General features: G+C 54.3%; 1 protein-coding gene across 2 annotated transcripts in view; it reads right to left on the minus strand.

Moving 5' to 3' along the window:
* Positions 1-7,577: 7,577 nt before the first annotated feature.
* Positions 7,578-24,959, minus strand: part of RUVBL1 (RuvB like AAA ATPase 1) — a 35,378-nt gene continuing 17,996 nt past the window's right edge. Inside the window, exons 4-11 of one of the 2 annotated variants that reach the window (XM_027098505.1) lie at positions 24,525-24,676; positions 21,123-21,212; positions 20,206-20,355; positions 18,520-18,583; positions 17,233-17,431; positions 12,570-12,672; positions 8,889-8,980; positions 7,578-7,970 (exon numbers count right to left, since the gene is read on the minus strand). In XM_027098505.1, the coding sequence (XP_026954306.1) occupies positions 7,811-7,970; positions 8,889-8,980; positions 12,570-12,672; positions 17,233-17,431; positions 18,520-18,583; positions 20,206-20,355; positions 21,123-21,212; positions 24,525-24,676 (1,010 nt within the window). In that variant the 3' untranslated portion in view covers positions 7,578-7,810. Of the gene's footprint in view, positions 7,971-8,888; positions 8,998-12,569; positions 12,673-17,232; positions 17,432-18,519; positions 18,584-20,205; positions 20,356-21,122; positions 21,213-24,524; positions 24,677-24,959 lie in introns of both variants that reach the window. The other variant, XM_027098506.1, reaches the window with a different exon arrangement.

Consider the following 24,959-nt stretch of genomic DNA (forward strand, 5'->3'; position numbering starts at 1 on the left):
CCTGGTGGTGTTCTCTTGGTTTTCAGTTCTCCTGTGTTACCGAGGCCAGTGAGGAGGGTGGGGCCTTGGGTGCCTTCAGGGGTGTGCGGGGTTCCCAGGTGCCCCCCTTGATGGAAGTCCCTCCTCAGAAAGGCACATGCCTGGAAAGCTTCCTTGTCCTGGTAATGGTGCCAGCTGCACACTCGGGTGTTAGGTGCTGAGCGCGTGGGCCATTCCAGCCCCCGCCGGAATGGACAGTGGGGCGATGTCTGTCCTGTGAGCGCAGCGCCCTCCAGCCCTCCAAGTCGAGGCTAGGAGGCACTGCTGCGCTTGGCTGAGACAAGGGACCTTACGCACCAAACCTGTAGGCCTGGGAGGGTCTCCGCCCCGCCCTGGGCCCCCAGCACCTGTGGACGGCAGAGGCGTGCGCAGTGGCTGCTCCCTTGGATGTGCTGTGCAGAAAGGCTCCCGATTGTTTCCACCGAGCGGAATGGCAGGCGTTTCCAGGGTGAAGTGAGAGAAAACCTCCCGCTCGCCCACATTGTGAAGCCAACGCGCCCATCCGGACGAGGCCTCACCCCGAGCCGTCCACCACCACCCTCTCCTCCGTGGCGCCCGAGGACACGTGGCCGGCCTTCCTCCTGAGCCGGCTCAGCCTCAGCGTTTCCACGTAGAGCCTTAGACCTCAGCTTGGAAATCTGATCTCTGAGGTGCTGTGCAGCCAGGGCAGGAGGTCCTCTGGGAGCCCTGGAGGGATAGGGCCTGGGGCCTGGCCTGTGCAAGCCGCGCGGCCACAGGAGCCAGGTGAGCAGGCACTGAAACTCGAGGCAGGCAGGCAGGCAGGCGGCCCTGTTCGGACCTGCAGAAACTCAAGTCAGAAAAGCTCCTGCCCGCAGGAAGCATGCACCCCCTCACTGCCCGGCAGGCCGGCTGTGCCCGTGGCCAGGAGCAGAGCCCGTGCGAGCAGCCGCGTGCGTGGCTCAGGTGACATGGGCGGCCCCTCGGCCCTCGCTGCCCGCCTGTGGCCTCTGTGCTGGGAGCCGTGGGGCAGCTCTCCTCTGCTGTGGGGCGGGCCGTGCACCAGCCACCGCCCACAGGAGAGCTCATCCTCCCACGGCTTCCGAGAAGAACCAGGCCCCGGGAACTAGACCGCGGGCAACGGTCACGCAGCCCCTCCTGCAGGCACCTCTGCCAGGGGCCTCGTCGGCATGAGGACTGAGGGGCCCGGGGAAACGCGCCCCACTCCAGTCAGCCGGCCCCACTCCAGTCCCACCGCCGGCCCCACCTGCTGACGGCCCTTCCTGGGCCGAGTCCCCACCAGGCTGAGTCTTCAGCAAGCTCACGTGCAGGGGAAACGGGTGAGCTGCTCATCTCCACCCGAGGGGTCAGCCCATGGCCCAGATTAGAGGCTGGCTTCCTGACACGAGAGCCAGGAGATGGGCGTGTGACAACGTCCAAGGGTCAGCAGAAGCCTCGGCGCACACTGCAACACGCACCAGTGCCTGGTTCTGGAGAGCCCCAGATGGACTGTCCCTTGGGCAGTACCCCCCCTCACTCCCCTGCCCCAAACTTCTGGGGCGTGCCATCACCCCGCCCCGAGCCTGTGGCCAGCACACATCCATGTCACCCGTTCCTTTCACTCGGCACACAGCAGGTCCCAGGGTACACAGGGCGAGAGCTGCGTCCGCCCTCAGAAAGCCACGTCCTAACAGTTGGAGTTCTGTGGTGCCCACCAAGCCTCTGGGACTTGCCGCAGTTTCCCTCTGTCTGTCTGCCTGCCAAACTCCTGTTCATCCTGCAAAGCCCAGCTCAATAAGGAGAGAAACATCTAAAAGCCCGTAAGAAGGGGAGAGAATAAATTACAGCATCTCCTTTCTGTGTAAAGGAACTAGGAGAATATCCTTTACATCCTGAGTTAGAAGAAACTCCAGGATGTGCTGTTGAGGGGGAAAAAAAAGACAAGAAGCAGAACAATGTACGCTACTATTTGTGTTTAAAGGCAGAGTCAGGGGAGGGATAAAAAATGGACTGTACGTCATGAAAAGGCCTAGCAAGTTCTCATGAAACTCAACATCTACGTATCCTATGCTCAGCTATTCCACTCCTGGATATTTACCCCAGAGAAATAAGATGGGATGCCACCCAGAGACTCGTACAAAAAGACGAACAAACAGCACTACCCCACACAGCATCACGCTCCAACGTCACAACAACTGCTGACACGAGGGCTGGGATCTCACAATTCAAAGGCGGTTGAAAGAAACCAATCACAAAAGAGATGTCCACACGCTATGATCCCATTTTTATGATGTTGCAGAGCAGGCAAAGCTGATCTGTGGTGGGAAAAACCAGAACAGTGATGCCTCTGGTTAGCGTGTTGGAGATTGACTGGGCAGAGGCCTAAGGGAGCTTTCTGGGGTGACAGGAACATGCTTGACACGACCTGGGTTTCATTTGTCAAAACTCATGGAATTGTCCACTTAGGGTTAGTGCAGTTCACTGTGTACACATTTAACCTTTTAAAAAACAAACAAACAAATATCCAACTCTAGGTAACTGTACATATGCCGAAGTATTAAAAGTACATATATGCATGATGTGGCCTGATGTCTGCAACTGACTGTGAAATGCTTAAGACAGGATAAAAATGGACTGAAGGATGGAGGGAAGACGGAGAGCACCCAGGTGACAGGGATACGGGTATTCACAGGTTCCTGCAACTGCTTTTTCCTTTTGAAAATTGAGATATAATTGACATACATTATATTAGTTTCAGGTGTACAACATGATTCAACATTTGTATATACTGCAAAATGATCACCACAATAAGTCTAGTTAACTAACATCCAACACCACGCACAGTTAGTTACACATTTGTTTCCCCTTGTGATGAAAACTTTTTAAGACCTCTCTCAGCAACTTTCAAATATGCAATACAGTGTTATTCACTATCATCACCATGCTCTACATTACATCCCCAGGACTTATTTATTTTATAACTGCAAGTTTGTACCTTCACCCATTTGACCCCTTCACCCATTTCACCCAGCCCCTCCCTCCCGCCTCTGGCAACTACCGACCTGTCCCTGTATCTGCGAACTTGGTTTTTTTGTTTTGCTTTTTAGATTCCACATATAAGTGGGATCACAGGTATCTGGCTTTCTGTGTCTGATTTGTTTCACTCAGCGTATTGCTAAGTCGTGGATACGTAGTAAAGCCCGGGCCTCTGCCCATTCTCTCCTCTCTGCTCCAGAGCCCTGCAACTTTCCTTATCTTTGAAATTTCTCCTAATAAATGCTGGGAAGCATAGGGTGGCTGACGGCAGGGGGCGAAGGAGATTGTTCACCTACACCGCTTTGCACTTTTTACATTTTGATCCATGTTCATATATATATATATATATATATATATATATATATATATATATATTTTTTTTTAATTAAAAGCCCAGCTCAGTAAGCTTTCCCTGACTGCTCTCTTCCCACGTGCGCGTTCGGTCACATACTCCCTCCCTGCCCGGCCCTGGCCTGGCCAGGCTTGCCCACGCCCCCTTGAGGAGGGGCGGTGCGGGCGGCGCGCGGCGGGAGGCTGCGGAGACCTCGGAAAGGGGGAGGAGGGCCTGGCGCGACCCCAGCTGCTGCCCGCCCCTGTCACCTCCTCGGGGAAGCCCTCCAGTCCGCCCCCGAAGCACCGGCTCACACTGCTTCCCTGCGGCCTGCCGGCAGCTGTCCGGAGCCTGTACGCCCTCTCGCACGGGGCCGGGGGGAGCGTGCGGGCGACTGGGCCAGACCCGGGGTTTTCAGAGACGCCGGGCCGTGGGCGAGGCTGGCGGCCCGCGGGTGGAGGTCTCACAGCTGTCCCCCTGCCCAACCCTCGTGCGGGGCCGCGCATGCGTGTCCTGGGACCGGCGGTCCCGCGCGCGCGTGCGCGCGCCCCCCCCGCACCGCAGCATCCCCATTAATCACTAGGCGACGGCTGTGTCGAGCGGGCAGCCGGCGGGCGCCCATCGGCGCATCTTATCGCGTCGGCCCAGCCGCAGTGCGCGCCGCCCATTGATCGCGCCGGCCGGGCCGGGGTCAGCGCGGGCCGGGAGCCTGACAGCGAATCCATCGCCGCAGACGCGCGCTGACGGCGGCCCGGGCAGCGCGGCCCGGCCATTAATCACTGCGCCTGCCGCGAGTGACGGCCAGGGCGACAGGACCAGCCGGCGACAGCCAGCCCGGCGGCCGCCCTCCCCGCGCCCCGACACCCTGCACCCTGTCCCTGGGGCCTGCTATCCCCAATAAATGGAGGAGGCAAGACGACGACTGGATGGGTGGACCCCGTTCTACCTCTCAGTGGGCCTGTTCCCAGACACCAAAGGGAGGGCTGGGCTGGGACAACGCGGACAGCCACTCCTCCCCTCTGGTTGCCCAGCCCTGCCTGGGCCTCACTGGGGATGGGGGGCCTGGGGCCCAGGGAGGCCCAGCACATCATTCGTGGACGTGGTGGACGCGGAGGCAAAAGGCCACGCCTCTGCCCGTTCTCTCCCCTCTGCTCCAGAGCCTGTGGGCCCTGAGCTGGGGCTTATCCTGCTGGGCTTAACAGAAGCGTCCAGCCACAGGGGACCTCCAGGCCTTGCCAGGGCCTGCTCTCTGGGATCGGGAAGGGCAGAGCCTAACGGCTTCCGGCTCCTGTTGGATAAAGTGTGACCTTCGCTTCTTCCAAGAGAGACAGGGATCGGGAACTCTTCTCTGAATCATAGTATCTCGAGCGCCTGATGCAGCCACATGTCACGCCACCAAGTCCGCACACAGACCTACGCGATATGACTGCCCCCATCCTACAGAAGAGGAAACCAAAGCTCTAGGACCAGAGGGATCAAGGGCCAAACGATCCAAACCGCGCCCCTGCCTGCCATGCCCCCTGGACCCCTTTGCTCCCCTCTCCCACCTGCCGCCTCTGCCTGGAATCCCTCCAGGGCAGGGGCTGCTCAGGCTGGTCCAGATGCGGGGTTGGGTGCCCAGCATCTGGTGCTTTCCTGGCAGAGGCCCGCTGGGGTCTGAGACATGGAGGCCAGCAGGGAGTGCCCCCCACCACTGTGCGGCTCCGTTTTATTAGAAAAATAACCAGTAAGTCACCATCATCTGTTTAATCCTAAAAACCAAAATATTCTAAGAACCAACCTAGGGGGTGTAACCTAAGAGGTGTGGTGGTGAAAAGACACCAGGGCTGAGAAAATGAAGGAGAAGCCAAGGTGGCTCCCCAGCGAGGGCCAGGGACCCATCTTTCAAGAGCCCCTCCGGCCCGCTCGCATTCCTGGCCATTAGCACAGGAACAGGGAGCTGGGGTTCATGCAAACACTCCTCCTCAGCCACCCAACTGGCTTGCTGGGAGGCACCCAAGAGAGCCCAGGCCCAGAGCCTGGAAAAACAGCCACTTCCTACAACCAGCCCCCACCCCGCCTCACGTTAATATTACAATTCTTTACGACAGAGCTGAAATAGTGCAAAAAATGGGGCTGCTGTAATTGTTGGTAGCTTGTGTGTCAGCCTGATAAGATATAACAAATATTTTCCTCCCCACCAGGGTCTGTTTCCGCCTTGGTAATGGATGGAGAAACTTCTCATAGTCGGCGAGGGATCGGTCGTAAAAACTTCGCCTGGAAGATTAATGTAATAATCACAGGCTTTGCTGGAAAAAATAGGAGGAATTAAAATAACCCAACCTTCCTACCTGTCCAGAACCATCTCCCTCACTGTGGAGCAAAGACGAACGAGGAGGCTGTCTCTCTGGGCACCACCAAGGCCAGGAGACCTGAGGAGCAGGATAGGGGGCCATGACCACACATGGCCGTCCTCCCCAGGACTGCTCTGGACGGCACAGCCCCTGTGCAGCTGGGAAGATCTCCGCCCAAGCTGGGCTGGAGGAGGAGGTCCAGCCAGGGCAGAGCCTGGTTCTGTCCTCTAGGGTATGACTTTCCTCACACCAGCCCTGCCTGCCTCACCTGCCCGGCACAGAGGTCAGGGCTCGAAGGCCCCTCCAACAACTTGGCACACTGAGGAAGGCAGGTTAGCCACAGGGGTTAGGAGCACAGACACCAACCGGCTGATTCATCCTTACTAGCTGCGCAAGTACCAATCCCGTGGGGCTCCTGAGAGAATGCGGAAGGAAATGCATAGCATCACACAGGCCCTAGTACACAACGGGCTCTCGCTGCATCTTAGGTATCACTCTTCCTTTGTTCCAATGTGGCTTAAGTTGGGAGACCAGAGACACAGGTGCAGCCTTGGAGGAGACGGGTAGCCACGTCAGGCCTGAGCGCACAGCCCTGGCCTCAGGAAGCGTCCCACCACCCCTCCCTGTGCCTGGTTGCCTCACACACCCCCAAGACCCCCACGCTGGGATCTCCCTCAGGGGCGGGGCCCACAGAAGATCCATTTTGGCAGCATGAATTCGCTTGGGGCCTTCTCAGGGCCTGGCGGCCCTCCAAGGGCTGGATGGATCCCCAGGCCTCAGCCCTCCTGCCCGGCCTCCTGCACACGCTCAGGTGATTGTCACTACATGGGGAACAGCGGTGCTGGCCGGCTTGCATTAAGGTGGTGATTAGATCAAGATGACCATCTTTGTTTGGTCCCCTCTCCCACACACAGTAACAGCACGAAGACCCTGCCCGTGTGGCACTGCTGCTGGGCTGAGCCCTGCCTCACATGAGCAGCACTGCGCTGGAGACAAGGACCGGGCCTGGCACACAGCACACTGTGGCGTCTGCCAGGAGCTCCACTGCCCCTCCCTCCCAGTCGCAGTGAGGGGGGCCCAGCAGAGGGACACAGGAGCCAACTGACAGGGATCCCAACGGTCAAAGCTGGAACAATTTGAGCAACAAAATAAAGGCATATTGGGTTATAACCCAAATATATAATAAATTTCCGTGAGTCCATCCTGATAGAAATGACTGAATAAATGAGCAAATGGGGAGAACAGGTGACCTCAGCCCTCCCGGAGGTGGAGCAAGCTCCCCTCCCCTCTGTGAGGGCTGTGCTTAGAGACGCCTTCCAAGAAGGACAGTGATGAAAGGGAGATGGAGAAACCCAACAGCACATCCTCAGCCGGGTGATCAAGGTCAACACAACAGCCGTGAGCCTACCGGCGGCCGCACCTTTGACAGGACGTGATGGAAATGTCCCTTTCCCTGTGCTCTTCCTCCCAGTGACCCTCAATCCCAGTTTAATTATGAGAAAAACATCAAACAAGCCCCACTGAGGGATATTGGACAGAGTACCTGACCAGCACTCCTCAAAACCGTCAAGGTCATCAAAGACAAGGAACGTCTGAGCAACTGTCACAGCCAGGAAACCACAAGAGACATGACGACTGAGTGTGACGCGGGCCCTGGATGGACCCTGGGACAGAGAGGGCGGCGGATCACTGAGAAAGCATGCACAAAGCACAAGGACACGTACTGCGGGCTCATCGCACACGACAAACATGCCACGCGGCTGTAAGATGTTGGCAGCAAGGGACCCCTGCACCATCTTCACAGCGATTCTGTACGTCTCCAGCTGCTCTAAAACACAAAGCTTACTCCTTAAAAAATTAAAAGAAAAGTCAGACAGGTATCATCAAAATAACCTATCAGGGTTTATTAGAAAACACACCAGATAAGGCAGGGTTTCTTCAAAGCAACCACGGGATGAGTCACGATAACTTAAAAAGAAACTCTTCCACACTAACTGACAGCGCTGCCACCCGCCCGAGTGGGGAAAGCCCAGCCCGGGGGCAGGCCGCCTACCCACAGGCCAGAGCGGGAGCAGGCCTACCCGGAGTCTCCGCGCAGAAGACCCCGGCCGTCTCACTTCATGTACTTGTCCTGCTGGTCAGCCAGGATTTTGGCTGAGGACTTGGCGTCGTAGAAGAGCTCACTGATCTCCTCGACGTGCTCCTTCTCAATGCCGTCCTTCCCGTTGATCTTGGCCAGCAGGTTGGCCGGGGTCAGCAGCTGCACCGCGTACCTAGAGCGGCCGGGGCCAAGGCAGGTGTGAAGCAGGGCCACGGATGGGAGCCCCCTCCCCAAGTCAGCAGCTGCACTGAGGGAGCTGCAGAAGCTTGTGCCAGCTGCTGCAGACACAGCAGACAAGGGGAGAGTTGCACTTTTCAGAGACCTGGAGTCATAGCCTCACCAGGGAGGGGCCAGAAGCCACCGGCATGACGTATAAGCCCTGCTCCCGGAACCTGTCACTGCCTAGAGGTCCTCCCCTCCAGCAGGAGGCCCTCCACCACTGCTGGGAAGGGACCACAATCCTGGATGTCTACAGCGGCAAGCAGGCAACGCCAGGGTCCAGATCGGGACAGGGACCATGGCGGAGAAATGAACACACAGCCCCATGAAAACAAAGGCCCCAACCAAAGGCAAAAAGTCCAGGAGTTTCTGAAAGCACCACTCCACCCAAACAAAACAGCCTGCATTCTGCTTCAACCTTAGGAGCGAGGAACTGACTCAAAGGGAAACGGCCAGGCCGAACACTGTGAAGTCATGACTCATAAGCAGTCAGGACACTGAGAAGGGTCACCCTCCAAGCAACTGGCTTCCGGCCGCTGGTGGGCAGTCAGGAGAGCCACCTCTGCCTGTGCTCCTCCCCGCCCAGCAGACGCTGCAGCACAGGGCCGGAGCAGAGGGGCTGTCTGCCCTGCACCCGGTCTCCGGTTCCGTCCATCTCCTCCACGCAGGGGGCCACCAGGCAGAGCACGCTCTCCACCAGCAGGACCGTCTGCTACAGGACGGGGGGGACTTAACCTGTCGCTCAGCTTTCTCAACACCACTGTCTAGCTGTGCTGCACCTGCCGCAGGATGAGACCCACCACCCCGGAAGAGCAGGCACGGTCCCGCGCCCTGGGAAGGCGCTGGCGGGGTCCGGGCACGGCCAGCTCACCTCAGAGTGGTCTTGGTACCGATCTCCCCCAGGTGGTTCAGCGCCTCCTCACTGATGTTGATTCCCTCTGTCTGGGCTCGGATTTTAATGATCTTTTGGAGGAGAAACACTGTGATCAACAGTGACAGACCTCAAGTGTTCCCATCCCACCTCCTAATAGCACAGATGCCCCAAGCGGGGCCGGTGGGGCAGAGCCGACCCCGCGGGCACTGCTGTCCTCGCACAAGTCGGGGGCACAGCCCCACGCCGACTGGAAGGCAGCTGGTACCCCGAGGTGTGCACCAGGGCGGCGCTGCCCCTGCACCCACCCTGCCTGCCCCGGCTCCCTCAGCGGCAGCTAACCTCCCCAGCAGGGGCACCGCCACCTCTAAGCACTCAGGCAAGAAGAGACACTTCTTATTTGCTTGACAAATGCGATGGTTAAATGAATTTTAAAAGTTACTTTTAAACATTTACCAGCTCTCATAACACCACTGGGAGATATCTCATCTGTCTAGAAAGAAGAGGCTGACGCTTGTGCGGTTTGAGATCCCGGTGAAGTTGGAGGGGAAGCAGGCTGGCGTGGGGACACGGTAACACAAGTGGCACCAGGATCCTGCAGGCGCACAGCACTGAGTGATAAGGGGCAGCGGGATAATGATGCTGTGTGTTGTGGAGCTGAGATAACTCGAGGGCTTCGAGCCTCATATAATACAGGAATTCTTCACTTTGGCAGCTTCGTAAACAAGTTATCAAGAAGCCCCTGTTTAAATTAAAGCCATAAACACACCCGGGATACAGGCGTGGAAGTGGGAAAGACTGGGCCCCCAGCCAAAGCCTCACAAGGGGAGAGGGACCAGAGGTTTAGGAGGTGGACACATCAAATGGGCGTTCGGCTCTCAGGCAGAGACCCCGAGGGCAGGAGCTGCAGGGGTACGGAGGTTAGCGTCTGGTGACCCTGGTTAAGGGGACCCAGCGTGGCAGCCGCTGTCAACGAGAAAGGCCCGGCTCGGTAGGAACCAGGTCCCGCAGATGTCAGCAGTGAGCGGACGGGGGGCCGAGGTGGACGGGCCGGCACGTACCAGGCAAGGTAGCCCCGCTGCTGCAGCCAGCGCCGCCAGGGCTGAGGCCCGGGTGCTGGCAGGAAAGGCTCTCATTTCGTCAAGAGAGACTCAGAACTCAGATTTTTGTATGAAACGTCCTGACTGCTGAATGTTGTCAACTTATTTAAACATTTCACAAACACTGCACTGGCCACATCTGTTCAGCCAGGGGGCTGCCAGGTGTGACCTCTGTCAAAAGAATCTTAGTACGTGCGTGAGGCGTCCACTGTCTGGGGTCCAAAGTGAAATGCAGCTGAGCAGAGATGTTACTGGACGGGCACAAGGACGGCAGGGAAAGGAGAGAGCAGAAGGCTCCAGCCACAGGACTCCCCTCCGGCCATGACCGTCACAGCGGGGCAGCTCTGTGCTCCCAAATAGAAGGAGCTTCTCACCCACAGCTGGGATGACCAAGGAGTCCCCTGGGGGCCTTTGGAAACTCTAGGAGATGCAAACATTAGATTCTGGAACCTGGTCTGGAGAAGAGCACCAGCCCGGAGCATCTGGCCTTCGGCGAGCCACGGTGACACTGGAGGGCTGTCAGGGATGCTCTGCTCTCATTCTCTCTAGAGCAGGTCAGAGCAGTCCCAGGAGCTCCTGTCTCAGACCGCTTGGAAACGGACAGTTCATAAATTAGATCTTTAATCATTTAATAACCTGCAGGGATAGTTTATGAGGGTGTCGGCGCTGACGGCAGAGTACACAAGTTACATTTACTTTGCTTTTTAAAAAACTCACCCCGGGCTCCAGTAAAAATGCTGATGTTGTCCCCTGAACAGCACGAACAAAGCGGTGCTCGTCTGGCAGCTGGTCTATCCTCTGCTAACCCCAGAGAAAGCCCGAGAAGAGACCCCCTGGCCGAGCCTCCAGACTCTGGGGCACAGCGCACGTGCCAGGGACCTAGGACCGCGTGCTCTGGGTTTGTGAACAGCAGCCGTGACGGCCGCACCCCCCCAAGTGGCCGTCACTGTCTCCCTCGGTCCGCACGACAGCCTTGAGCCGAGGGAGCTCATCTCCTGGTGAACAGAGGCCGCGAAGCACCGCGGGGTACAGGCTGGGGCTCCGGTCCAACAGTCCGGGTAGGGAAGGGGGCAGTTTCTCCCCTGCTTTGGCTGCTGCTCCTCAGCAGTGAAAGCCCTGGCTTCAACCTAGCGTTCATCCAAGAGCAAGAGACCATCACCTGGTGACAAGGCCCCAGCCACGAACGCCATCTCCTAACTGACACACCCAGCTGCTTCCGTGAACTAGAACCGCATGGGTGTCCTGTCTGTGCTGCTTACGCAGGGAGATCTCTGGCTCCACACACCACCAGCACTCCTCGTGCTGGTCAACAAGACATGCCAGCAGGGGCCAGGCCAGACGGGCCGCAGGCAGGCAGGGGAGCTGCTGGCGCGTGTCCAGGAGCGGCCCTCTGAGCTCCAAAAGGAGAGGCTAGCTGACCAGCTACCACAGGGGCTCCACTCCCAGATGAGACACCTCTAGCGGGGAGGAGGCTGGCGGCAAAGCGATCAAAAACACAGGCTTCAGGATCAGACAGCCTGGATTCCAGTTATACGTCCTGCCACCGCCTAGCCACTGACGAGCTGTATGAGCTTGGGCAGGTTAACCAGGCTAAGTCTCAGTGTCCTCCTCTTTAAGAATGCCAGTGAAAACAGTTCTCCCTACCTCGAGGTGACGGGGGATCAAATGGCCCAGCACAATGTCTAACAAAGACTGCCTGTGCTCTGGCGAGGAGAGGGCCCGGCAAAGCTCACCGAGATGTCAGTGCAGCCCTGGGCCACTCCACGGCCCCAGCTGTGGCCACATGCTGACCCCCACAGTGAGACACCTATGCCTCAGCAAGACCGTCTGGGGCAAGGGTGGGCAGAGTAGATGGCTGGGCTCTGCAGGGCACAGCCTGGCTTTGCGTCCTGGACTCGCCACTCAGTGACTCAGCCGTCAAAGGGGGGAAACGACTGCCTGGAAGCATCAGAAAGGGGACTGGGGCTTCCAAGGGTGCCGAGGCACTGTGGGGCACACATGGGGTCGACGAGGCCAATCCCATGCATCCCGCCAGCCCCCGCTCCCAAGCCTCAGCCAGACTCAGTTCATGCAGGGCTGAGCACACGCTACGTGGGGCGCTGAGCTAAATGCTCCCCTGTGCACCGTCATGCCTCTTCCTGTGAGCTTAGGTTGGTGTTCTCCATTCCACACGCCCTCTACACTTGTGCCGCTGTTTCACTACCATCTCCACAGCCTCGGCAGCAGCCCGGGCAGAGCCTCCGCTAGGACTTGGGTTCTGCGCCTGCCAGAGGTGCCTGTGTGGGTCCTGGCGGGCCAGCGCCCAGGCTAGAGCCTCTCACTACATGATGTTCTGCAGCCTCTTTCCTAGAGCTGGTGGCCTCCCTAATGGCTGTCACCAAGGCGATTTTCTCACTGTCCCTTTCCTAAGTTTACAGGAAGGGATGGAGTAGGAGAGAGAACAGCCAAGGCCACAGGCAGCTGAGGTTTTGTGCCACTTCAGGCCACGTGCAGTTGGCTCACACGCCGTTCAGATGGGGGCCTTCCCGCTGGGCATCGGGGACACGGGGAGCGAACGAGGGAAGAAGGGGGCGGCGCTCACCTGCTTCATCTCCTGCGGGGTGTACAGCGTGGCCCGGATGATCATCACTCGGTCCAGAAGGTCAAGAGGGATGCCGTGGGGAGAGGCGATGTCCTCCGTGCCCCTGAAAGGCCAGAAGTGCCACATCGCTCAGGCCCCTCTGAGACCAGAAACTGGACACTGGAAACAAGGCTGAGGCCCTCACGATGACAAAGCAGCTAGTTCTCGCCCTGAGAGTCAGAGGCAGGACCGCAGAGGACACAGACTACTAACTCAGGTGGTGTCAGAAACAACGTCATTATTTTAGCAAGTATCAACACCACAGGAAATTTGGGGAGGAGAAAAAAAGCCACCTAAAATCACATTAAAAATATTCATATAGGTATTTGCCAAATTTTCGTAAGTTACACTATGCATGTAGATTTTTTCTTTTTTGCTTTTGTCCATGTTGCTTCAGTCTTAACAGACCATCAAGTGTTTTACTTAATTCAAACCGTTGGGCATTTAGGTAGTTTCCAGTTGTTGCTATTATTATTCATGGTGTTTTGATAAATAATTGTATGCATACAGCCATGAACATTTCCTCAGCAACTCTCACAGAGCATGACACTACTGTGAGTATCTCCTTAATCAAACGAGTGAATGAACGAACGAATATCCTAATTTACGCAGCTACATGAGAGATCTGATCCCATTGCACTGTAGCCAATACTGAGTATTCTAATTCTTAAATAGTTTGCTGTGACTTCCTGGTGGTGCAGTGGTTAAGAATCCGCCTGCCAATGCAGGGGACACAGGTTCAATCCCTGGTCTGGGAAGATCCCACATGCCGTGGAGCAACTGGGCCTGTGCACCACAACTACTGAGCCTGCGCTCTAGAGCCCTCAAGCCACAACTACCGAGCCCGCATGCTGCAACTACTGAAGCCGCGCACCTTGAGCCCATGCTCTGCAACAAGAGAAGCCACTGCAATGAGAAGCCTAAGCACCGCAAGGAAGAGTAGCCCCCGCTCACCACAACTAGAGAAAGCCTGTGCGCAGCAACAAAGACCTAACGCAGCAAAAAAAAAAAAAAAAAAAAAAGTTTGTGGGCTTCCCTGGTGGCACAGTGGTTAAGAATCTGCCTGACAATGCAGGGGACACAGGCTCAGGGAAGATCCCACATGCCATACAGCAACTAAGCCCGTGCGCCACAACTACTGAGCTTGCACTCTAGAGCCTGAGAGACACAATTACCGAGCCTGCGTGCCACAACTACTGAAGCCCACGTGCCTAGAGCCCATGCTCCGCAATAAGAGAAGCCACTGCAATGAGAAGCCCACGCACTGCAATGAAGAGTAAACCCCGCTCTCCACAAAAAGAGAAAAGCCCGCACGCAGCAACGAACACCCAACGCAGCCAAAATAAAAACAAATAAATAAAAAAAATTATTAAAAAAAAAAAGTTTGCTGCTTAAAGATGTAGAAAAACGAAGAGTATAACACATCGTCTGAATTTGCATTTCCTTGATTACTAATGAATCATTTGAATGCTTTCCCTGTTACTTCATTTCGTTCTGGGAACTGTCCCGTCACGTCCTTTGCCTGTCGTTCTCTTGAATCCTTAGCCAGACCAGAGGAGAGCGGCCCGGGAGAAGAACCCCGCCAACCCACCGGGCCGCAGGGCGGCAGCTCCTGATGCGATGAGGGCTGGGCCAGCCTGGCGGCACGCGGGCCTACAAGCTCAGTGAGCTGAGCCGGGCCTGCCTCCGCCTTCAGGAGCCCATCAGCACCGAGGCTGGCCTCCCCAGCGAGACCAGCCTGCAGTCTACGGTCAAAGAACGAGGGCAGGTCATTTGCAGCTAACCTTCAGTAAGTTTCAAAAATAAGTAAACATTCTAGAAATATAACTTCAGTAAAAGAAAATCTATCTGTTGAAACTCTATCCGGTCAGTTGAACTGTAAGTGTATATTTATTGCTGCAAGAATAAAATGTCCTGACACATGCTACAACAGGATGAACCTTGAAAATGTTACGCTAAGTGAAAGAAGTCAGTCACAGAGGGGCAAATACTGTATGATTCCACCCATAGGAAATACGCAGAAAAGGCAAATTCACAGAAGCAGAGTACATCTGAGATTACCAGGGGCTGGGGGAAGGGATATGGAACTCACTGGTTAATGGGGACAGAGTTTCTGTTTGAGGTGAAGGAAAAGTTCTGGAGATGGATGGTGGTGATGGCTGTACAACATTGTGAAGGTAATTAGTGTCACTGAACCATACACATAAAAATAATTAAAATGGCAAACTCTATGTTATATACATTTTACCACAATGAAAAAATTCAAAACAAGAATAAAATGCTTCATCAATAATTGTTAAATCTAATATTTAAAAATAAGTAAGACCTTTCCAAACAAAAAGGAAAATAGTAGCAAATATAAAATATTAAGATACCATTAGAGAAAACAAATCTTTTCCATCAACAAATATTTCTAAAACTAATAACGAAGAATTATTAAGATGGGGGCTTCCCTGGTGGTGCAGTGGTTGAGACTCCGCCTGCCGATGCAGGGGACACGGGTTCGTGCCCCATTCCGGGTGGATCCCACATGCCGCGGAGCGGCTGGGCCCGTGAGCCATGGCCGCTGAGCCTGTGCGTCCGGAGCCTGTGCTCCGCAACGGGAGAGGCCACAACAGTGAGAGGCCCGCGTACCGCAAAAAAAAAAAAGAATTATTAAAGATGAAATTCTATCATGATTCAAATTTTAGTATATTTGGTATATCTGTAATCTTCCTATTAAACAAAATAACCTTGAAAAACTACATTTAATTTTTAGTTATTTACTTCTATTTAAGCCGTGTGTCTCTCCTTGTTTTAGGTCCTATTTAGGAATTCTCTTGGGAAATGTTTAAAAGACCTCAACTTGCCGTCTTAAAATACCCTCAACTCTCTAACACTCACGATAAATTAACTTCAATTCAGACATAATAAAAAGTCTAAAGAAGAAGAGATTAGAGGAAAAAACACAAAAGAACAGAATTTATAAGAAAATGTTAAAATTTTTTCTTATAGTTTTGAGTCCATAAAAGTAAAAATTTAAACAAAAAAACTCTGCTTAAAGACTGCTAAGCATTTTTCAGGAATTAAAGACCAAAGACTGGAAATTTGTCCAAGCTATGAACCTTAGGTACACAGTTCCTTTCAGACAACATATTAGTGAAAAATAGTTTCTGGAACTCACATCCCTCTGGACGGGGATGGGGTCAAGTTTCCCAGGCCCCACTGGGCAAGCTGAGATCAGAGCCACCTTTCTATGCACTTTTTTTTCCCCTAGATGGGATGAGACTAAGAGAAGGACTCTGATCCTAAGATATCTTGGTCCTGCCCTAAGCTGCCTGGCTCTGCGGGTCCTGAGAGGGAGGGGCATCTATCAGCAGAGCTCCCTCGGTAGGGGGCGCCATCCGCCCAGGCTGAGCCCTTCCGCCAGCTGTCAGACTGAAGCCAGGCAGGCCTGACCAAAGCAAAGCCCAGGAAGCTGACAGGGCCTGTGCGGCAGGGACACCAGGCTCACCAGGCCACGTGTCCAGTTTCCAGATGCTGCCCAGGTAGCCAGGCTCCCGCTGGCTGAACCTGGTACAAGCTGCTGGCCCTTTAAGATTGCAGAAGACACCTGTGATGATGACAGGCGGTGGTCTTGTCAAGACATCATCACAGGGATTCAAAGAGGGGATGCACGATGCTGCCGCCACAGGCCCTTGCATCGTGCACACAGATCCTCTTTCTGAGCGAGAGTGATCACCTGAGCAGGGGGCCTGCCCCAGAGCCAGCAGCATGGCTTCTGTATAAGCTCAGCAGAGACAAAGCTCCTCCGAGGCAGGTCTAGGTGAACCAGCAGTCCAGGCTCCCCACTAGCTTTGGCTCCAGCTCTGTGCTGAGACCCTCAAGGGCCTTGGGGTCTCTTTCCAGATTCCTGCACCCCCCTGCTACCAGAAGCATGTGGCCTCCGGGGCTCTGCTGCCCTCACTACTGTGCTGCAGGCTTAAAGAGGGCTCTGTACCACCCCCTCATGCCCTAGCACTGCTGAGACCAGGCCCCAAGACTCAAGGGAGTGCAGAAAACCAGTGAGCCAACTACTGGGCACACTGGTGCTTAGGCTCGAGAGCTGAAAAGAGGGCGAGTCCTCTGGGATCCCTTCTTGAAGGTGGACCTAAGGGGGTTGGGTGGGGGGAGGTGCCAGCGTGGCTCCAAGAATGTCTGGGCCAGAAAGAAACGACTGGTTTCACTGTCAGAGGCCTGGGTTCTCATCCTATCTTTATGACCAGGGGCACACCACGTTGTCATTCTGTTTCCTCTCTGAAAAGTGAAGGCAAGACACACACCTCCTGGAGCTTGGAGGAGGTCGGAAGTTAACACAGGCCATGTCGCCAAGGGCTGGCCCATCTGACCTTACCTTTGCCCACTGCAACCGGATGACCAAGACACACCCCAGTGGAACCCCAGTCACCACGACGAGGCCCTCATATGCAGAAACAGGATGGCTGCTGCGCTGGTGACCGTGACAGAGTGAAGTCAAGCCACTCTGCTTCCCTCGAAATGAACACGACCACCCCTCACCCTCATCCTGACTCACGACACTATGGGATGAAAGTGATCCTGGAGGAACAAATGAGCCCGGGCAGAAGGTGGAAAAGCCTCATGGTACCTGATGACACAGTTGCCTCGGTTGGACGCAAAGATGACGATGGGGGCAATGGAAGACTCCAGCGCCCGGTGCAGGTAGGTGAAGCACTCGATGTCCAGCATGTGGACCTCATCAACGAACAGCACCCCCGGAACCAGCTCTGCCACGCCCTGGTCGATGTACTTGTTCACCACCTTGTTAATCTCCCCTCGGAGTTTATCTAGGAGTCGGCAAGGATGGACAAGCAGGGTCAATGCCAGGTGCGGAGGCTGTCGCCTTTCTCTTCTCTTCCACCCGAACTCAATCCAAGCCTAAGTTCAGGGCCGGGTTTGACTGCTAGCTCTGTGACCCCACAAGCAGGCTACAGCCCCACTCCCGGCGTCGGTGTCATCTGAAAATAGGGTTAACTTTACCTAAAAGTCACAAAATTGGCTGCCTCCCCTGAGTTGTGTTTTGTTAAGTTTGTAAATGGCTTTTACCACATTCTGCATGTCTGTCACACTCCCCACCAGCCCTTATTATCTCACACCCCCAACCCAGGAAGAAGGGAGCTTTCAGATGCAAATTTCCCTGTGCTGCACTCGGTGAATGACTCTTTCTCTTGGCCCTGTGTGACAAAGCTTCGTTAATTAACTTTCAATCAAGTACTTGGAGGAAGGAATAGGGTGCGTGCAGAATCCTCTCCGGAGGGAAACCTGTGAGGAATGACAGGTTCTGACCTGTGAGGAATGACAGGTTCTGAGGAAAGGCACCATCTCAGAGCTCTAAGAGGGACAGAGCCTCTCAAAAGCTGAATAACCGTCCAAGGTCACAGTTCTCATTGTCCAAACCAGCGCCTGTACTAACAGCAGGAGGGAGCAGCCCACAAACCAGCACCTTCTACCACAGCCATGAAGCGGGATGGTCAAAGCTGTGTTAAGATAAGGACGCTGCTCTAGGCAACTCTAATACAAAGGGCTCAGATCATGCCACTGGCTGAAACTTTAAAGAAAACAGAGCTTTAATGTTTAACATTTTCAGGTGACAAAGCTATAGGTGGTAATTAGAAAAAAGAGGGGCGTACCAGTTAGCAAGGGGAGCAGGTAAACTACAGGCCCACGAGGGGAGCCACACTCCCGCCTCGCCTGGGGACTCCATGTGCTGCAGAAGCAACGTGACCCGTGACAGCCTCCATCGGTGGGATGAGCGCGAGGACACCGAGGACAGCCACACACTGTCAGGGGGGAGAAGTGCGCCTCCCGACGCACTCGCCAGGCTGGGGACCGGGTCCGTCAGACCCCAGGCCCCCAGCTCTGCTTCTTCTCTCACCTGTGATCTCCGTCTTCTTTGGCTTCATGAGCTGGCCCATCATGGACAGGATGTCTTGTCCCCCCTGCAGAGGAGAAGACTCAGGAATCAGTCCTGCTTCCTAAGGCAGCTGCAAATGCCTCATCGGCACCCCCCAACCCCCGTGCCCCTCGTCAATTGCCCCACGTCAGCTCATCAACTCGACAGGGGTCCTGAGATATGGAGACCCTGGGCACCTGCACTGGAAGCTTGAGGAGCTTCTCAACACAGAGGAGTTTTTAAGAGGCTCCCCCGAGCGGCCAGAATTAAACAAAATGCCTTTGTGGGAAGAACAAGCTCCGTGGGGCCGCCCGCCCCACCCCGGCCGTGTCTCTTCCCAGTCCCGGACGGCTTCACCCCACAGGTCTGCCAACTCTTGCCTGGGCATTCAGCTCTTCTGGACTCAATTCGAGCCCACCTGTCAGGAACCACAGTCTGTTTCCTGGGAAGCCCCTCCGTGGGGCGTCTGACCCCAACACTGTCCTGCTGCTCCAGCCCCCTGGGGACAGACGCATGGACTCATGTCCCCCCCCTCCTCTCACTAGGCCCGGCTACCAGACTTGCTCGGAGCCCAGGGCCTGTCCCTGCAGCTGGCTGACCCCGCGCAGGCTCACCAGCTGCTGCACCCACCTGCCAGCCCCTCAGTGCAGGTAGCAAGCAGTCAACATTTCGTGATCACCTGCTGTTTCCAGGCCCTGGGACACAGGTGCTCCCTGAATGTTCAACAGTGAAAGGGAGCTAATGTTTCCCAAATACTTGCCGGGCCAGGTAGGAAGTATCATGCCCTCTTCACAGAAGAGTAAACTCAAAATCAGAGAGCCCTAAATCACAAAAACCTGAAGACCCGAAGTGACCGTCGGCCGAGCCCACAGTGTTGGAGCCACAAGCCCGGACTCCACTTTGGTGAGACTCATCAGGCGAGTGGCTCCCAGCAGGCTGGTTTCACAAACTGGGGGGAGATTCTTCAGCAAGCTCTCTGCCAAGGCTCCAAGGGACAACACCCATGGATCAAATTTCAGGTTAGAAAGCCTATTCCCTTGTTAGTGAAGAGGTGGCCTCTTTTAGGACGAAGAGGAAACCAAACCCAAAGACCACCAGCAGGGAAGAGTCGGCTTCTCTGAATTGCACATTTCCCAGAGATGGCATAAAATCATCCTGTACTTTCCCCACATTTTATTAGTCAGGACACAAGCATCCATCTTCTGCTCGCATAAGGAGCAGGGACAGTTCCAGCTCAAAGCTATAAAACTGGGGATTCTGCTAAGCAGGGGGAAGACACAGCTTTCTCAGGCTCCCTGAAATCCTGCAAAGGGCTCAAAGAACACTCCTGCCCTCTGCCATTCACACCCAGAGCAGCCCAGGCCCGAGCCGCGTGCTGGAGAGGAGCCAGGGAGAAGCTGGCCAGCTCGGGGGCCAGAGGCTGGGCTGGGAGAAGGAACAATACGCAGGAAACCATCTGTGACTAGAGCGTTTGAAATGCAACAAAGGAGCCCCTCGTAGCTCTTGTCCATGTTAATTGCTGAACATTACAGACAGAAAAGGACTGCCTGCCCTAAGAAGCAGCAGCAAGACTGACAGTTCATCCCGGAGCCTCCAGCACACAAAAGGCTCCCGCGCCAGCAGGGCCGCCAGCAGGGCCAGCTTCCCGGCGGTAGCTGGGGGCAGTACCTGGGGCCGTGCGTTGGCCACGTCCAAGTCATGCAGGGTCACGTCCTGGATGATTTCCTTCTTCTTGTGCACGTCCCCCTTGGGCAAGGGGACGTACTCTTCAGCTTCAAGGTCGAATTCGGTGGCATAGGTATCACACCTGCCCTGCCTCTGCAGAGAGAGCGAAACCTGAGTGCCTGGCGAGCTCCACTGCCAAGTCCCCAAGCGGCACAGGGTGAGATAAAAGTCTCAGGTCCCACTGCGGCCTGACAGCCGCCTTGACAAACTGCAAACATGGCCTCTGCTTCCCTGCTGCCAAGAGAAGGAGCTATCTGCCCATCGCTGGGTTCCAAAACCCGGCTGAAAACACCCGATACTCTCTCCCAGAATCTTCCCCCTCTCTCTTAACTGTATGCAATTCCCGATAAAGGGCAAATCCAGTAGATTAACTGGAGACGGAGGGGCTGTTCAGACTCTTTTGTAGGTGGGTGATTTATTGTATGATATGAAGTATTATGCTCATCCATTAAACAGTGAGGAACTCTGTACAGGACACTGGAAATCAGATATAAAAAGAATGCCAACTAATGCAGCATTCCTTTCCACATGCATATATCTTGGGAAGAAAATACCAAAGAGATAAAAGGAAGATTAAATACCCTGCACATTTCAATTTGAAAATGACTACAGTTGTTTCGCGTCCTCACCATTCTCCCCCTCTAAACAGGTTTTGGTATTTTTCTAACAGACTGTCTGTTTTAATCATGAGAAGGTTAAAGAATGCAGATAAAGGGAAAGCAAACTTGACTAAACATAAAGGGGCAACTGCTGCCCTTCCAGCAGCATCGCAGCAGACACAGTGCCCCTTCCCACGCACCCCGGACCCCCTGAAGAAAGCAAGCCACTTCCCGGCCACCCGGGTCTCCTCGTGGCATTACCTTCACGGCCCCACTGTTGGCTTCAATGTAAATCACATCTCCAGCTTCTACTCGCTCTTTCTGCAAACTTTCAAAAATGCTGGGGTCCAGCTTAAAAAAACAAACAAACAGTGAACCAGAGAACTATAATCCACGTTGTATTTATTTCTGGTATACTGTAAGGTAGTTTCCTCTATGAGAGCTGAGGTAGCTAATGACCGTATGGAGGGAGAGAGGGAGAGAGGGGGGGAGGGAGAGAGGGGGGGAGGGAGAGAGGGGGGGAGGGAGAGGGGGGAGGGGGGGAGAGAGAGAGAGAGAGAGAGAGAGAGAGAGGGAGGGGGGGAGTGTGTGGTGTGTGTGTGTGTGGGGGGGAGACAGGCTTTGGGGTTTGAGTGTCCCAAAGAGAAAGCAGGAGAGGGGCACAAAGGGAGACCTAAGCTCCTCCTTCCTTTTACTCCAGAGGCCGCAAACTGGCAAATATGGCTCTGACCACTTCCAGGTGGGGCCCATACTGTCCATGGGACCAGAGACCCTAACACCCCCTTTTGAGATTGCTTTCCCTGCTTCAATCCTTTGCCCTCCCCACACCAGGCCGGGGTGGCAGTTTCTGCACCGGAAGCACGGACAGAACCTGCTTACTCTCCATGGCTGCCCTTCTGTGGGCCCATGGTTTTAGACAAGGCTCTCTGAGCTTCAGTTTCCTCATCTATACAACAGCACCCAGCTGTGATCACATCATAGATGTGTAAAATTCAAAGAAAACATAAAAGCAGGATCTTTCCCAAGCCAGTCGATTCAAATTCCAGTGTTTGCTCCCTTGGGCCCACCTGTTTACATCTCCAGAAAAAGCAAGTAGCACATTCTGGGAACTGTTGCCTTCTCCAGATCATCCAGACTCAGGCCCCCTCAGGTGATCAATGTTCTGGGACAGCATCTTTTGTACAGAGTCAGTATTTAGAAATGTTTCTCTCAGTTAGATTTCAAGGGGAGCTATTACTCTCAACTCTCAAACAAAATTAAAGAGTAAAACCTTACCAGGACTCAGTAGAAAAAGCAAGACATAAAAGAACACATACTGTATGATTCTATTTATATGAAATGTTCAGAAAAGGCAAATATATAGACAGAAAGTAGATTAGGCATGAGGTTTCTTTTTGCGGTAATGAAAATGTTCTAAAATTGGATTGTGATGATAGCTGTACAACTCTGTAAACCGATTAAAATTCCTTGAGCTGTACACTTAAAATGGGTGAATTTTACTAAAAATGAGACCTCAATGAAGTTGTTACAAAGAGTAACCAGAGGGAACGCAGGGCTCTATCTCCCTGGTGGGATGGGCCCGACGGCTCCTGGACCACTGCCATGAGCATGAAGACGGGGGTGGCAGGCCCCTACCGCAGGGCTGGGATGAGGGAGGCTCTCCATAAATGGCAGTACTTCCTCCTTCACACGTAAATATTCACCGAGTATTTGAACTCCATCTATCCAAACAGCTTGTACATATGCTCAAAGTGCCTGGAAGTACTCATTTTGGAAGCAAAACATTCACCCTTTTGTTATTTTCTTAAAGAAACTGTGCAAAACAGCTTTATGGGTAGCTAAAATTTAAACTGCATATCTTATTTTATATATCCTATATTGGATAGTACACTTCTTTTTTTTTGCCTCCAACATTTTTGTATCAGTTAATTTCCCAAATGAAGTGACTGACGATGTAATTACTGAAAGGTGGTAGACACTACTAAGAAGTCTAATTACTACAGAATGGGAGAGATGAAGGGGGAGGGGTTTAAGAGAGGTATTTGCAGAGGCCAGCTCCTGAGATGGGAAACGCTGTTAGGATAAAGAAAAATGGTCCTTTGAAGAAGTGACATGTTTATGATCTCCATAAAGCAGTGACCAAGAAACCACCTTACAGAATCAAAGAACAATAAAATCGCAGAGGAGAGCAAAGATGGGGAAATTATATGGTCAATCTACCACAGTTTAGATAGGGAGGCCCAGAGAGCTCAACTGACTTCTAAAGGTCACACAGCAAGTTGGAGGGCAGGCAGCATAGTGGTTAGGACTCAGAGAGTCCGCCCTGCCACTAACTAGCTGTGTGATCCGAGGATGACTGCTTAACCTCCTCACGAGCCTCAGTTCTTTTATCTGTAAAATGAGGGAAATTACACACACACACACACACACACACACACACAGAGATTTGTTGATGCACTTGGCCCAGGGCCTGGCACATACAATAAGTGAGAGCTGTGAAGAAAAGGTTATTCATTGTTATTAATAAGGCAAAGCCACAATAAGGCTGCCCCATCTCACAACAACATCAACAGCTACCACTTCTTAGGTAACTGGGTACCACCCCCAAAGCTACAACTTTTATCCTCACAATAACTCTGTGAGGTAGGCAATTATTATTCCCATGTAACAGATAAAGAAACCATCGCTCAGAGATGAAGTCACTGCAGAAGGCCACACTGCAGTGAGCGGCAGACTCCAAACCCACGCTCCCCGCCAGGCGTCCCTGCTGCCCGCCTCCTCCAGGCTTACAGGACAGGAGTGGGAGGCCCACCCAGGGCCTCCCCAACTGCCACCGCCACACTGTCTCCGGGACCCTGGCCTGAGCACAACCGACCACTGAAGCCACCTCGGGTTAATAGGGCCCGACACACAAAAGGGACTGCAGCCGGGACTCTGTGTTGGGCCACTAGGGAGTCCGCTGTCATCACTCTTCAACTCTTACCAGATCCCTCAGCGCTGCTTTTCCTGTGAGCACGAGCACTGGAACTGAACAGCCAATGCCCAGGCCTGTGACACATGGTCACTGTGTGGGACGCAGGATGGCACCACACAGCCCAGGCCTAACATACACAGCTCCCTCGGCAACAAGAAAAGAAGAGGGCTTCCCTGGTGGCGCGGTGGTTGAGAGTCCGCCTGCCGATGCAGGGGACACGGGTTCGAGCCCCGGTCCGGGAGGATCCCACATGCCATGGAACAGCTACGCCCGTGCGCCACAACTATTGAGCCTGTGCCTGTGCTCTAGAGCCTGCAAGCCACAACTACTGAGCCCGCGAGCCACAACTACTGAGCCCGCGAGCCGCAACTACTGAAGCCCACACGCCTAGAGCCCGTGCTCCGCAGCAAGAGAAGCCACCGCCGTGAGAAGCCCGTGCACCTCAACAAAGAGTAGTCCCTGCTCTGCGCAACTACAGAAAGCCCGCGTGCAGCAACAAAGACCCAACGGAATCAAAAATAAATAAATGAATAAATAAATAAAAAGAAGAGAAGAAGAGCCACGTCTTTACTGAGTCCTCCGTGTGCCCGCCCTGCCCGACACGTGACTCTGTCGGCCCTGTGCACAGACAGGTCACGCCGCATGGGGCGACCCTGGGGCAGAGCGACGGCCCACGAGCAGGCACTCACTTTCAGCTGCTTGGTCCCCTTGGCTGTCTTGAGCCCTATGATCACGTGGCTGATGGTCTTGCCGTAGCCCCCCATGGGGTTCTCCGTCTCACATGGGGTGAGCTCCGTGACCTCGCCTTCGTATACCTCCTTGGTCTCCTTTATCCGCAGCCCTGGAAGAGAAACACGGCAGATGAACGAGCCCTGGTGAGAAGCACGACTCCCTCTCATTCTTTTAACAGCCATTTTAGCCATAAAGCCTTCACGTCATAAGAACCAACAAGTCAGCCTCACCCGTACTTAACCCTGGGTGGGGAAGCACTGCCCACACACACGTAGTGGAGGAGCTGCTCGGAACGCAGAGAACTGTTCTATTTCACCTTCTCAAAGGGACCTTCTAGGTTCAGATCTAGAACTAGACACACAGGCCATCGGTCCTCAAAATTGTTTCAGACA

The sequence above is a fragment of the Aethalodelphis obliquidens genome, unplaced genomic scaffold (assembly GCF_003676395.1).
Source record: "Aethalodelphis obliquidens isolate GAN/ISIS:26980383/991018 unplaced genomic scaffold, ASM367639v1 scaffold123, whole genome shotgun sequence".
In the NCBI taxonomy this organism is placed as follows: domain Eukaryota; kingdom Metazoa; phylum Chordata; class Mammalia; order Artiodactyla; family Delphinidae; genus Aethalodelphis; species Aethalodelphis obliquidens.